The sequence below is a fragment of the Aulonocara stuartgranti genome, assembly GCF_965226115.1.
Source record: "Aulonocara stuartgranti genome assembly, chromosome: 1".
NCBI classification, from domain to species: Eukaryota; Metazoa; Chordata; class Actinopteri; order Cichliformes; family Cichlidae; genus Aulonocara; species Aulonocara stuartgranti.
In genome coordinates this window covers 39,462,589-39,474,233 of record NC_138939.1, presented here as the reverse complement: position 1 = coordinate 39,474,233, position 11,645 = coordinate 39,462,589, and the positions used below count along the sequence as shown (strand labels likewise).

The following is an 11,645-nucleotide window of genomic DNA, read 5'->3' as shown; positions in this document are numbered from 1 at the left end:
TCTTCGATACCTTCTTCCACAAGTTACATTATAAATTATAATGGCTGAATTCGGTTAAGATGACCTCGGGCCTTTTAAATCAAACTGTTAAATGTTCCTCTTAATCATAGTTAAGTTTTATTATTGTTATTATTGTTATTATTATTGGTTCTACAAGCAAAACATAGACAAAATACAATATAAAATGTTAAATGTAAGTTACATGTGTATTTAAAACATATCAGAATACAAACTATGGTAAAATAGCCTGTTTGATATTAGCCGAACGGTGAGACATCCGAGAACCTTCACAAACATACATCCGAGATATTGTAACCTGTAAATTTAAAGAAATAACGGGTATTGTTGATGGAAAAGTCGTGCTTTCTCTCTGTCTTTTCAATACACAAGTGTAAGCTTATATCCCTACAGGAACTGAACGTACTGCTACTTCTCCACTTCCTCCTGTTGCCAACCTGGGAAGCGCTCTCTTCCCGTAGACTGGCAGTGCAAGCGACACTTAGCCCACCATTGGCTGTCCCGACTGCCGAAGCTGGCAGGCAGTGGCGACAGGGAAGGACCGGACCAACGGACCTTTTTGGTGGAAATACTGACATAACGCCGGGAAATCGGGCGGAAACAAAGGGAATATGTTTTTATAAATGGTCTGGATTTCCTAAACAGACTGAAACGCTGCTAACGTTGAATGTTAGCTGGAAGTTTCCTAGCTGGTGCCGTGATGTGGTGACGCGACTCCACGGAATCGACGGGAGGCTAACGTTAGCTGATGCTAACGCTACTTGATAAATGAATAATTTTTAACAGAGCTTTTACGACTCATTTCAGGATTTTAGCATTTTAGATAGTGTAAGAAACTTTTATGATAGATTTTATCATGTTGTGTACTTTTATGTTAATGCTTCAATGACTGCCTGACGTATTTAAGCTAAAATAGAGCAGCAAACATTAGCTTCCTAGCTGGCTAGTAGCTAACATTGGCTAGTTGTCGACTTTAAACTGTCTTTAAGCCAAAGAATCCTGTTTCAAATGAGCTAAACCGACTACGGCTGCTTATTATTTTCACGCCACTTAACTGTATCAGTTAATGTTCACTAGTTATATATGAGTCAAACTTTATATCTGAGGATGGTCGTTCGTTTTGAGATGCAAAAATGAACGCTTCGTTCCAGAATCCAGATATGCAATCACCGAATCACCAGCTTACTTAGTGCTTGGTGGCTAGCGCAGAGTTAGCCAGTCAAACTTGGAATACTGCCCCCTGCTCACTTTATGCGAGTGTCGCTTTGAGGCCTTTTCTGAAATGATCTCTTTTTTTTCCACCAAGAGGACCCTTTCACTGCCTTAATGCATCCCTGCCTCTGAATGGAATTTCTGTTTTGAATGACTCTGGATACTTGTAAAGCTTGACAAGGCTCTAATCCACAGTTGGAGTTAGCTGGACTTGTTGACGTTTACTTCGTCATAACATAACCTGGATTTACGAAGGAACTTGGAGTAATAATATTCTTTGAAGGTGAGAAAGAACTTTAACACGAAAATACTTGAGAAAACAATTGTAGGGTTTAACCTAACTCCCAGACGTATCTGATAGCATTACAATGGGCAAGCACTATACTGTCGATGCATTTCGGCTTCCAGCCATCCTCTTGATGGGGACCTAGTTCTTCATTAAAAATAATTTACAAAATGCAAAATACAAAAATACTTTGAATAGATTTGTAATTACTTTGACAATTGGTGGCCCCCTTAATCGTTTGCTATACCTCATTTACTACCCAGCTAGCCCTTATCTTCACCTCTGCAAAAAAGAAAAAGCATCGAGAATCGCTCCTCTGTAAGTCAGCCAAAGTCCTCTACTTCCACTTGTCATCCTGTAGTTTTTGATGCATGGTGCAGTAGGTATCGGTGGTTCTCCCCGCCATCTGTCACTACCTTTACAAAGATCCTCAATGTGACCATCCCCCTCTTAAACATGGTTTATCCAGAGGGGCTTGACCTCAATAAAAAGCCTTAGTTTGGATTTTGCGTTTCGCTTCGCAAGGGTCTAGTAGGTAGATTTGTTCTAAATAATTGGCACGTATCAAGAATGGTTTCCCTCAGTTATAGGAAAGTGCAGTTGACTGTTTTTGAGATTTTGGTGTACCTAGCTGCTACTTGTTCCCTATTGGAAGTTGTTGTTGTTCCTTTTAGGTTGGTTAAATCCAACTCACATGACTCCTGGTTTCCAGGAGCCTGTCAACAGGACTTGAGCCGCTTGATATGGAGAGCGGCCTTATTACCCAGACCTTCTCAGCTTTTTAGTAAATTTAACTAGAATGGGTTAACGTAATTGTTTTTCTATAGACTACTATCAGCACAAACTAGTTAACCATTACAGTAAGTCAACTAGATTCAACTGATTTTGGTCTTTGTTGTCCCTTTTGTTAGTCAAAAAGCTACTGTGAGGGTTAATTTAAACTATGGAGATTAAATTACCCCTCATGAGGACTTTCAGACTTGCCCACTGTCTAATCTTATATCTCAGTTTGTTAATAATTTTGTTAATATAGGATCTGTGTGTGTTTTGTTTGTTTTTTTCTTTGGTGTTCTTCAAAGTGGTTTTGGTATTCTGTTTTAACACAATAAAATGCTTTTTGACTTTTTTGCTTTATTGACGTGACAGTGACGGAGGTCCTTGTTTCTCCTGTTTTCTCCTGTTCTTTATTGTTGCAGATGATGTGCGAGGTGATGCCCACCATCAGTGAGGCCGAAGGCCCTGGTGGTGGAAATGGCGGAGGCCGTCGAGGTTCCGGTTCACCACTTCAATCTGACTCAGAGGGTCACTTTGAGTCGTTGATGGTGTCTATGCTGGAAGAGCGAGATCGTCTTCTTGAGACCCTGAGAGAGACTCAAGAGAATCTGGGCCTGACCCAGAGCAAACTGCATGAAGTTAGCCATGAAAGGGACTCACTACAGAGACAGCTGAACACTGCTTTGCCACAGGTAAGTGAGAGAGACCTTTTTTCTTAAAGGAAAATCCTATTCTTAGTCCAGGTAGATTAATTCTTAAAGAAATTCAGTGTTTGCCATTCTACAGTTTTTTCCTGAGACTAAGCCTTTACTGGAAGAAATAGTACAGAGAGTGGTTTGGTTTGGGGAATTGTATGGCTTCTGGATTGTATGTTACAATGAGATTTGAACTAGCAATGCACCAATATTTGGATTGGCTTTCTGCCAGATGGTAACTCGAAAAGCTGGATTGGATATCAATAACAATGAGCCTATGGCCAGTTAATTCAGCTCAGGTGTATGCCGCTTACTAAACCACTTTGGCAGCAGAAGGCAGGTTGCTAGAGGAGGAACTTACATTGTGTAGAGGAATCGAATAGTTTTTTTTTTTTTTTTCAGTAGTTCATAATGTAACCACAAATAGTCAAGTAAGAAGACACAACTGAAAAGCTGACAAAGTTGCTCTCTTTCTCTCTTGCTCTCACTGTTATGTTCGGTGTATTACTACTTTGGAAGATTTTACTACAGCCTAACATGTTTCAGCATCCACAAGTCTAATAGGGTCCGTGTGGATGTCCATGTGCCTACCTGTATTTTGAGACCAGGTAGTCTTGTGGTAGTCACAGTGAATTTACATTATAATGCACCAACTACACATGCGCTCCAGACAATAGGTGTCAATTGGACTTCAAAGAAGTATAACAGGAATGATGGTTTTGTGGTTTTCAGCTGTCTGTTTGTGACGCCTAGGATTGAGAGGGTAAAAAGGACAAACTAGTGGTCTTACTGCACAGCGTCCTAATAACTCAAACTGAGTGCAAACAAATTGGGCGGACAGCAAGAATATATTTATTTGATTGTAGTTATTATTGTCCTGTTGACCTATACAGCTTTTTTTTTTCTCTTCCTTAAAGCGTCACACTGCCTCCAACAGCTTGCCTTCTTTCCTGATGCCAGGTGTATTTTTTTCCACACACGGACAGTAGAGAACAGAGGTCTCAAACTCATTTTACAATTTGGGACACATACAGCCCACTTTGATGTTAAGGGGGCCAGACCAGTGAAACGCCCTTTCTGTCAGTGTAAAGAAGTGACATGTTTAACTGTTCACTACATGATAAAGTAAAAGCTGCTTTGACAAAGAAAGAAATCTGTTAGTATGACTCTTTGGACTGAAATGTGTAAAATTATAGAAAGGTTCTGGAAGCTTATTTTCCACTGTCCAGTTGTGTTTTTTGTTTTGTTTTGTTACTGTAGTTGTAAAAAACAAACAACCCATTGTTATAGTAGAAAGTGAAAAATGGAAACATTTCTATCATTTAATTGTTTATTGCTTAATTACTTTGTAGTATAAATGGTCATAAGGGAGTATTTTAAGCAGTAGGAAAAAACTATAAAACTTATGAAAATACAGTAAAAAGTCCAAGATAAACAAGGTAAGCAAGATAAACAAATGTTAAGAATTATAAATGGGCTCAAGTGCACATTTAGGCCTGTGAGACTCAGACACTGAGCCGTGGCTCTGTGGTGCATGCAGTTCTCATTCCTAACATTCGTTTCGATGTCACTATGGGATACCCCTCCTTGCATGTTCCTCAGAAGCATTTATCTCATTCCGTCAATCCTGATTGAATGATGATCATGACAACCATGTCGTGTAGAGCCGCCCACCCTTGCACTTTTACATAGTCGTTATTCAAAAACCTCTTCTCGCAGCGATATCTCTGCATATCTAAACCTTCGTAGGCTGGCTAGCTTAACTGTCCACAGACAGGAGTGTTAGCTTTTTTCCCCCCAACGGGCGCTAGCTACCTTCGCTCGTCTCTCCTGAACCCAGATCTTCACCGTAGATTGGACGTCATACCACTTACCTCCGGTAAGGCGGTCTTGTCTGCACGATTTAGCACACCAGCTAACACCACTCTCCTTCGGCCGAGACTAGCAAACCAACTAACTTGTATCCCTCTCCGTTAGCATCCCAGCTAGCAAAAAATCGTTTTGGTTTTTGGACAAAGTTTGTGTTTTCCATTGTTTAAGCACCGGTTCCAACCAAAGGAGGTATGTTGTATTAACAGAAAAGGCTAACTTGGTTATTATTTTGCAGAAAAAAAGAGTGCTAAAAATAAAAACATAAGAGGTTTTTTGGACAAAGTTTGTGTTCTCCATTCTTTAAGCACTGGTTCGAGCACCGTTTAAGCACTGGCACCGTTTCAAAAGTACCGGTTTGGCACCGGTATCGGATAAAACCTAAACGATACCCATTCTTATTCAGGTCATCAAACAAATTTTAATATCAGTCAACGATGATCCTTTTATATAAAAAATTGAGTCTTTGCCCCTCAGGCAGAAAAGGTTGATGTGGTAGTGTCGTCAATCCGCGGGGCGGAAATTAAGGTTGGGCGACTGGACGAATATATTGACTATCGACGATAGGCTGAGCCTCTCACCGATTGTTTTTACTGAGCGATTTATCTGTTTATTTGCCCATCAGTAAGTTTTGTAATAATGTTGGTTAAAGCTTAAAAAAAAGCAGTCGGCGGGAAAAAACATAATAGCGCTGTTTTATTGCCTATGTTCAGAAAAAAACAAAAACATTTTATTTTAATTAAAAAACCCGCAATGGTAGGGAGGGAAACAAAGAGAAACTGGCTTCTTTTTTCCACTATAACCGTGTTTATAGGCTGTTCCAAACAACAAATGCAAAATTAAACAAGAAGTAAGTTAAACATCAAAATGTTTCTTCCTCTGAACATTAAAAAAAATCTCAGACGTAATGTTAAGTCTTTTGTGTGATTTGGCGCATCTCAAATAAATGAATGAGTAATTCAAAAAGTAGCTATATTAATACTGAAACAAACAAGAAAGAGAAGGTAAAATATTCCCTCCAAACAAAACTTATAAAATCAAAATGTGCAAATCAGTCCTTGCATGATTACATTGCTCCACCCTTCAAAAAGTCACCTGCGCAAATATATCGCCTATTGTCGTTTGTTGGACTGACGAATGTCGGTTGAATGTTGGGCAGTGTGGACGTCCAAATTTGTGAACATGAGAACGAGGCGACGTAGGATTGTGATACCACAGGTGCATCTACTAAAAGTCTCAAACAAGTTTGAATCTCAGTGACCTTGACCTCAAGGTCAGAGGTAAAGTTTTCTGAAAATCTTGTGAACACAATTTCAAATGTATACCATAGGTGTGTTTGCTAGGAGGCTGAGGGGTAGCACTGGCATCCACCAGTATTTTGAAATGATGATTTTGTCTATTAAGGGGGAAGAAACCTAGCCAAACGTTTCCAAAAAGATGACCTTAATTTCCCTAACCACACTCGGGCCTGATTACACCCAGACTACAAGCTACTGTTAGTAACAGACTGATGAACCTGCCCAGGGTGTAGCCCAACTCTCGCCCTATGGTAGCTGGAATAAGCTCCAGCCCCAGGCTACTCTGATAAGGATAAGCGGGAGAAAATGGATGGATGGTTAAAAAAATAAATAATATTTTCACTTAGCACATGTCAAATTTTGTCCTTATTGTTAGGCTTCATCCATCTCTTTGAAATCATAACACCCATGGTGATATTGTGCTTCCTGTTTTTAAAAGACCAGTGACCAAATTTTCTGTTCTGGTCAGTGCTACAAAGGCATGAATTGAGAGTGCTCAGTAGTAAGACACAGAGACAAAGGCTGGCTTGTTACACATAGTGACAAGAAAGTGACAGAGTGCAAGTGTTGCTTTTGGCCAAATGTGAGCTGAATTAATAGATTAAAAGGAAACGGACACAAATGGAGAAGAGTGCTTTTTTTTTTTTTTATGTAGTTTAGTTTTAAAGGCCAGTTGCTTTATTCTTAAAGCTTTACCAGCCTATTTATATTAATTATCTAGAATGGTTTTTTGTTGTTGTTGTTTTAAATGGATATTGCTTTACATACATGCATACATTTGGTATGTTTTGTAGGTTTTTGTAGGCAATACTGGTTTCAAATTCCTCTACATTTAAATGGATTCAAATATTTCATTCCATTTTTTCTTTTTCAGCCATTTCTCAGTGTGCTTAAGATCATTTTCCTGTTGAAAGGTCCAACTCTGGTTAATATTCAACTGTTGAATAGATGGCTTCTTTTTTGCTTCACATTCTTAAACTCTCTTGAAACTCTTTCATGCGATTCTTCTGTAGGTTGCAGAGGTGGTTTGTTGTGGTGGTGCCCAGTTTGCAGGATCATTTGGACAGTAGTTTTCTGGTCCATATCAGACTTTGGAGCAAATGCCTCAAGTTGTTTTAGCTGGTCCTTCTGGGTTGCCATGGTGACTACTGCAAATAGCAATGAAAGAGTATTTCAATAAGAAGTGTATTTTGCGCACCACGAAATAAGCAATAGACTACAATATAATTTGATAGACATTTTAATATTGTCATTCCTTATGTTTTGTGATATTGGACAACCCTAAAGGAATTTATTATAAACATTTGGTTTATGCTCCATTTTTAGTGTTTGTTTTTTTTTAAATGTGTTAAGAAGATTTTAAATGAGATGCACTTCTCTACAGCGTCATGTGAGTAAACCTGTTCTTTAGCTCATCTTTTTGTTTAAATCTATTTGCAAACACATGGAATGTGTAAATTTAATAAAATGACTTTTCACCCATGGTGTTCACTAGGGCTGAACTGATTCCTTGAGGAATTCAATTGTAGAAAATTGTTGACACAAATTTTTTTGCTTCGTTTTAAACAAGTCTCTGCAATGCGCCACTGTTACCATGGACACTCAAGAGTTTCACCCTCGTTTACGACACAGAACTGTAATAGAAAGGTACTTTGGTGTGGTGTGTGAATAAAAAATTTTGGGAGCATTAACTGACGCAGCCCCAGTTTTTCAACAAAAAGATTGATAATACATCAGCATCAGTGAAGATAAACGCTGGCTTGGAAACCCTCCAATGTGGCTGAATTACAACAGTTCTGCAAAGATGAGTGGGCCAAAATTCCTCCACAGCACTATAAAAGACCCATTGCCAGTTATCGCAAATGCTTGATTGCTGTTGTTGCTACCAAGGCTTGTTGTTGCTTTTTATTTCAAGGCTTACCTAACGTTTTTCAGATTGAAAGTAAAATACAAGCAATCATGGTACACTTAAACTCGCAGAAACAAACACATACAAACGAAAACACATACAAACGAAAACACACCAAACCTTCATCATCCAGGAGATAAAATACTGTCCCAAAGTATTGAGTGTTTGTATATATTTGCATTTAATATGGCACATAAATACATTCAAATGGTTTGGGGGTTTTTTTCTGTTTTGTTTTTTTGTTAAAACGATGAGAAAAAACAGACGTTGTCTGCAGTTAAACTTTAAAGCATTGCAGTTTTGAAAAAGGAAACCAATGAGCAGTTCATTTAGAAAAACCTGGGTGTTTTTCCCTTCTTTTGAATATTTTATTACGGTTTATTAATAAATCACACAAAAAAGAAAGAAATGGATGGTACCTTTATAACTGAGCAGACAGCACTTTATTTTGTTATTAATCATTCCAGCCCCTGTATTTCAAAAAGCCAGAACAACTGCAGTATCTACACCTATTGCACACAAGTATTGTTTAAGTGCTTTTCCAAACTGCTGCTAGCACTTCTATTCTATAGATCTAGTTCATTTTGTAGTTCTCCTGTGAAGAATGTATAGCTGAGTCTTTTCCTATAGACCTGTTGAAGCAACAACTGAGCAATGGCTGACATCAATAATAGGTGCCATAGCAATTTTTAGGAAAAAGCCATAAAATGGTGCAGTGCAGCACCAGTACATGTAATTTTGGCAGTTGGGTGGGCAGTGGAAGCATTTAAAAAAACAGACAAACAAAAAAAATGTTTTCACTTAAAATGCATTAGAAGGAAGCAGGAAAAATATAGCACATTTAAATAATGCATTCACAATTTTATTAATATACCCTTATTAAATAAATCTATAATTGTTCAAGAATCTTTGCATGCACTTGTATCACAAATGTAACATAAAAGAAGAGTAAAAATGAAAAATTTCTCCTCCTTTTAATCAATTGAGTTCTTCTCTATTGATGTGGGGTTTTTTTGTCTGTTTGTTTTGTTTTTTGGTAGCAGGCTTAGCAACTCTGTACAGAGCTATTGTGGTGTCTAATTAGGTTTGATGGTGGGTCCCCGTTTAGGAGAACAGATGCCCGGTGCACAGTGTCACATTTCAGCACCTATAAGCTTTTAAGAGCAGCTAAAGTCATTATGTAGAAGGCAGGCTTGTTCTGATCAGTCTCAAGAGCATCAGTCTGCTGACTGTACAGAAAAAAAATGTAGCAATTATTGTCATGCACTGTGGGCGGTTCCTGTCATAGTCTAGGGCTGCAAAGTTTTCACACTGTGTCTACTTGATCCACGTCTGACTGAACCCATAATGTTTCCACACCACTGAAGTTTTTTTTACCTCTCTTTTCAACCAACGGCAGTCACTCTCCTCTCCAAATAACTTCTTAGCTTTCCGAGCTTCCCTCGGGTCCTCTTAATCAGCGGTCCCCAACCCCCGGGCCTCGTACCGGTCCGTGAGTCGTTTGGTACCGGGCCGCGAGAGTTGAGGCTCAGGTGTGAAATGTATGGTTTTCAGGGTTTTTATCGGTTTTCAGCGTTATTTTGTTATCGTTTTTATCGTTTACTCTGTTTTCCTGGGTCTGTTCACGTGTGTTATGAATAAATTTTCTTTTTTTCGGTACCAGTACTAGTTTTATTTTGTTGTATTTATCTGCGACACCTTAAAGGCCGGTCCGTGAAAATATTGTCGGGCATAAACCGGTCCGTGGCGCAAAAAAGGTTGGGGACCGCTGCTCTTAATTGTTGTGACACGAAATGCAGAGAGGTGCGCTCGATTTGCCACACGGAGCAGCGCGAGAGTAAAGCACGAGGGAGGGGCTAATAATCGGCTCAAGTCATTTTTAATGATCGTTGAAAGCCCAGATCGTAATCGTGATTAAAATTCGATTTATTGAGCAGCGCTATCTCTGTGTCTGAATCAACCAAATCTTTAATTGTATTATAATCCAAACATGACTCTTTCTCACAATGGCGTTTAAGTGGAGAGTGTGGTGCAGAGCAATGTTTCCTCTAAGCTGAGCGCGTGAGCAATCGCGCACTGCTCACATGGTCTCCCCACACAGAAATTCTGCGCTGCGCACAAAAAAAAATCCAGTCTAAATTGGAATTAAAGTAAATACATGTATTTATTTTATTTTGCTGATTTTCTGTGCGCGGAGACTGTTAGCAGTGCGCGATTGCTCACGTGCTCAGCTTAGAGGGAACAGTGGTGCAGTGTATGGTTTTCCCTGAAAAGCTTGTTAGGTACACTATTTCTAAATTGAAGAAAATGCACCATGCTTAAACCTGAGTATATTTATATTTATCGTCAAGCCTGTTTGGGGACATCCCTGCCCCTTCAAGCGCATGCATGGAAAGCCTAACACAGCAAGAGCATCAGAGTCAAAGCTGATCTAGGGTGGTGTTGAAATCAACTGATATGCTCAGATTGATGTGCTTGTTGAGAAGCAACATAAAACTTACCCATATACTATTTGTTTTGTTTATTTATTTATTTGTGTGTGTTTTTAAAGGTTCCAGCCTAGGTCAGATTTCAGGGTGTTTGGATATTTTTTGTTTTTCTTTTTTGTTTTGTTGCATGATAGGTTCAGGCTCCCTGTACCTCAGTGAGTTACACTGTGACTCTGTCAGTCTGTCATGTATCAGAGTCAATATGTTGTTTATTTATTTATGTTGTGTATAAATGAGTTAAAGAATGTTATGGGTAAGGGGTAATGCATGATAAATTAAGACATAGGTTATACGCAACCTTGATATTTCTCTAACTTCAGCCTCTGCTGTGGAATGTAGGAAATAAGCAACTCTGTAATTACCCCTGAGCCTGCCTTTCAGTCTCTTATTGGCCAGCAGAAAGTGAAGACCCTGGTTCTAGCCAATAGGAAACTAACCCTTTGAGCAAAATCTGTGCCAAGTGCTGGAAAAGCTCAGAGGCTGGAATGAAGGGAAGGGAGAATAGTTGTGGTAGTGACTGAAAAGAACCATCAGTTCCAGCAGCCCTCCTACCCCCCACCCCCCACCTTCCTACCCTCAGAAGCATTGCAAGAAGGTCTTACTACTCAGGGTGCTTGTGCTACAGGGCAAAAAATCAGGATGGCAAATTCTTTAGCGGTCCAACCATGCATGTAATCCTTACAAGCTCTGTGTGTTTGTGTGTATCTGTGGCTGTGTCTGTGTGAGTGGATATTTGTTGGAAGAGAACCACAGAAAGATGGAAGATTAAAAAAAGCTCCATTCTGCATTCTGCAATTACATATACTGAGGCGTTTGACTGTCCATTCATTTTCTTCTCATACCAGAAAGATCTATAAAGGATAGATACTCTTGTCAGCAGGCAGAGGTTTCTAATAAAACTTTGCCGCAGATTTAAAAAATAAGTGTGAAGCCGTTAAGATAACTTGTGGAAACTAGGGGGTTGCCAACTGTGGCTCTTTTTAAAGCCGTAAACATGGCTGTCTGCTTGTCGGCACCGGCAAGGAAAGAAAGGAATGCGCTTGGTATGCAGTCATGGCGCTGGCTTCAAAACAAACCGTCATCGCAGAAGACAGT

At 39.3% G+C, this 11,645-nt stretch overlaps 1 protein-coding gene across 5 annotated transcripts in view; it reads left to right on the top strand.

Annotated features, from left to right (window-relative positions):
- Positions 1 to 411: 411 nt before the first annotated feature.
- ppfia1 (PTPRF interacting protein alpha 1) overlaps positions 412 to 11,645 on the top strand; it is a 40,784-nt gene continuing 29,550 nt past the window's right edge. For 2 of the 5 annotated variants that reach the window (XM_082525869.1, XM_082525867.1), the window contains exons 1-2: positions 413 to 1,513; positions 2,713 to 2,982. In XM_082525869.1, coding sequence (XP_082381995.1) covers positions 2,713 to 2,982 — 270 coding nt within the window. In that variant the 5' untranslated portion in view covers positions 413 to 1,513. Of the gene's footprint in view, positions 1,514 to 2,712; positions 2,983 to 11,645 lie in introns of all 5 variants that reach the window. The other 3 variants (XM_082525868.1, XM_082525870.1, XM_082525871.1) reach the window with 3 other exon arrangements.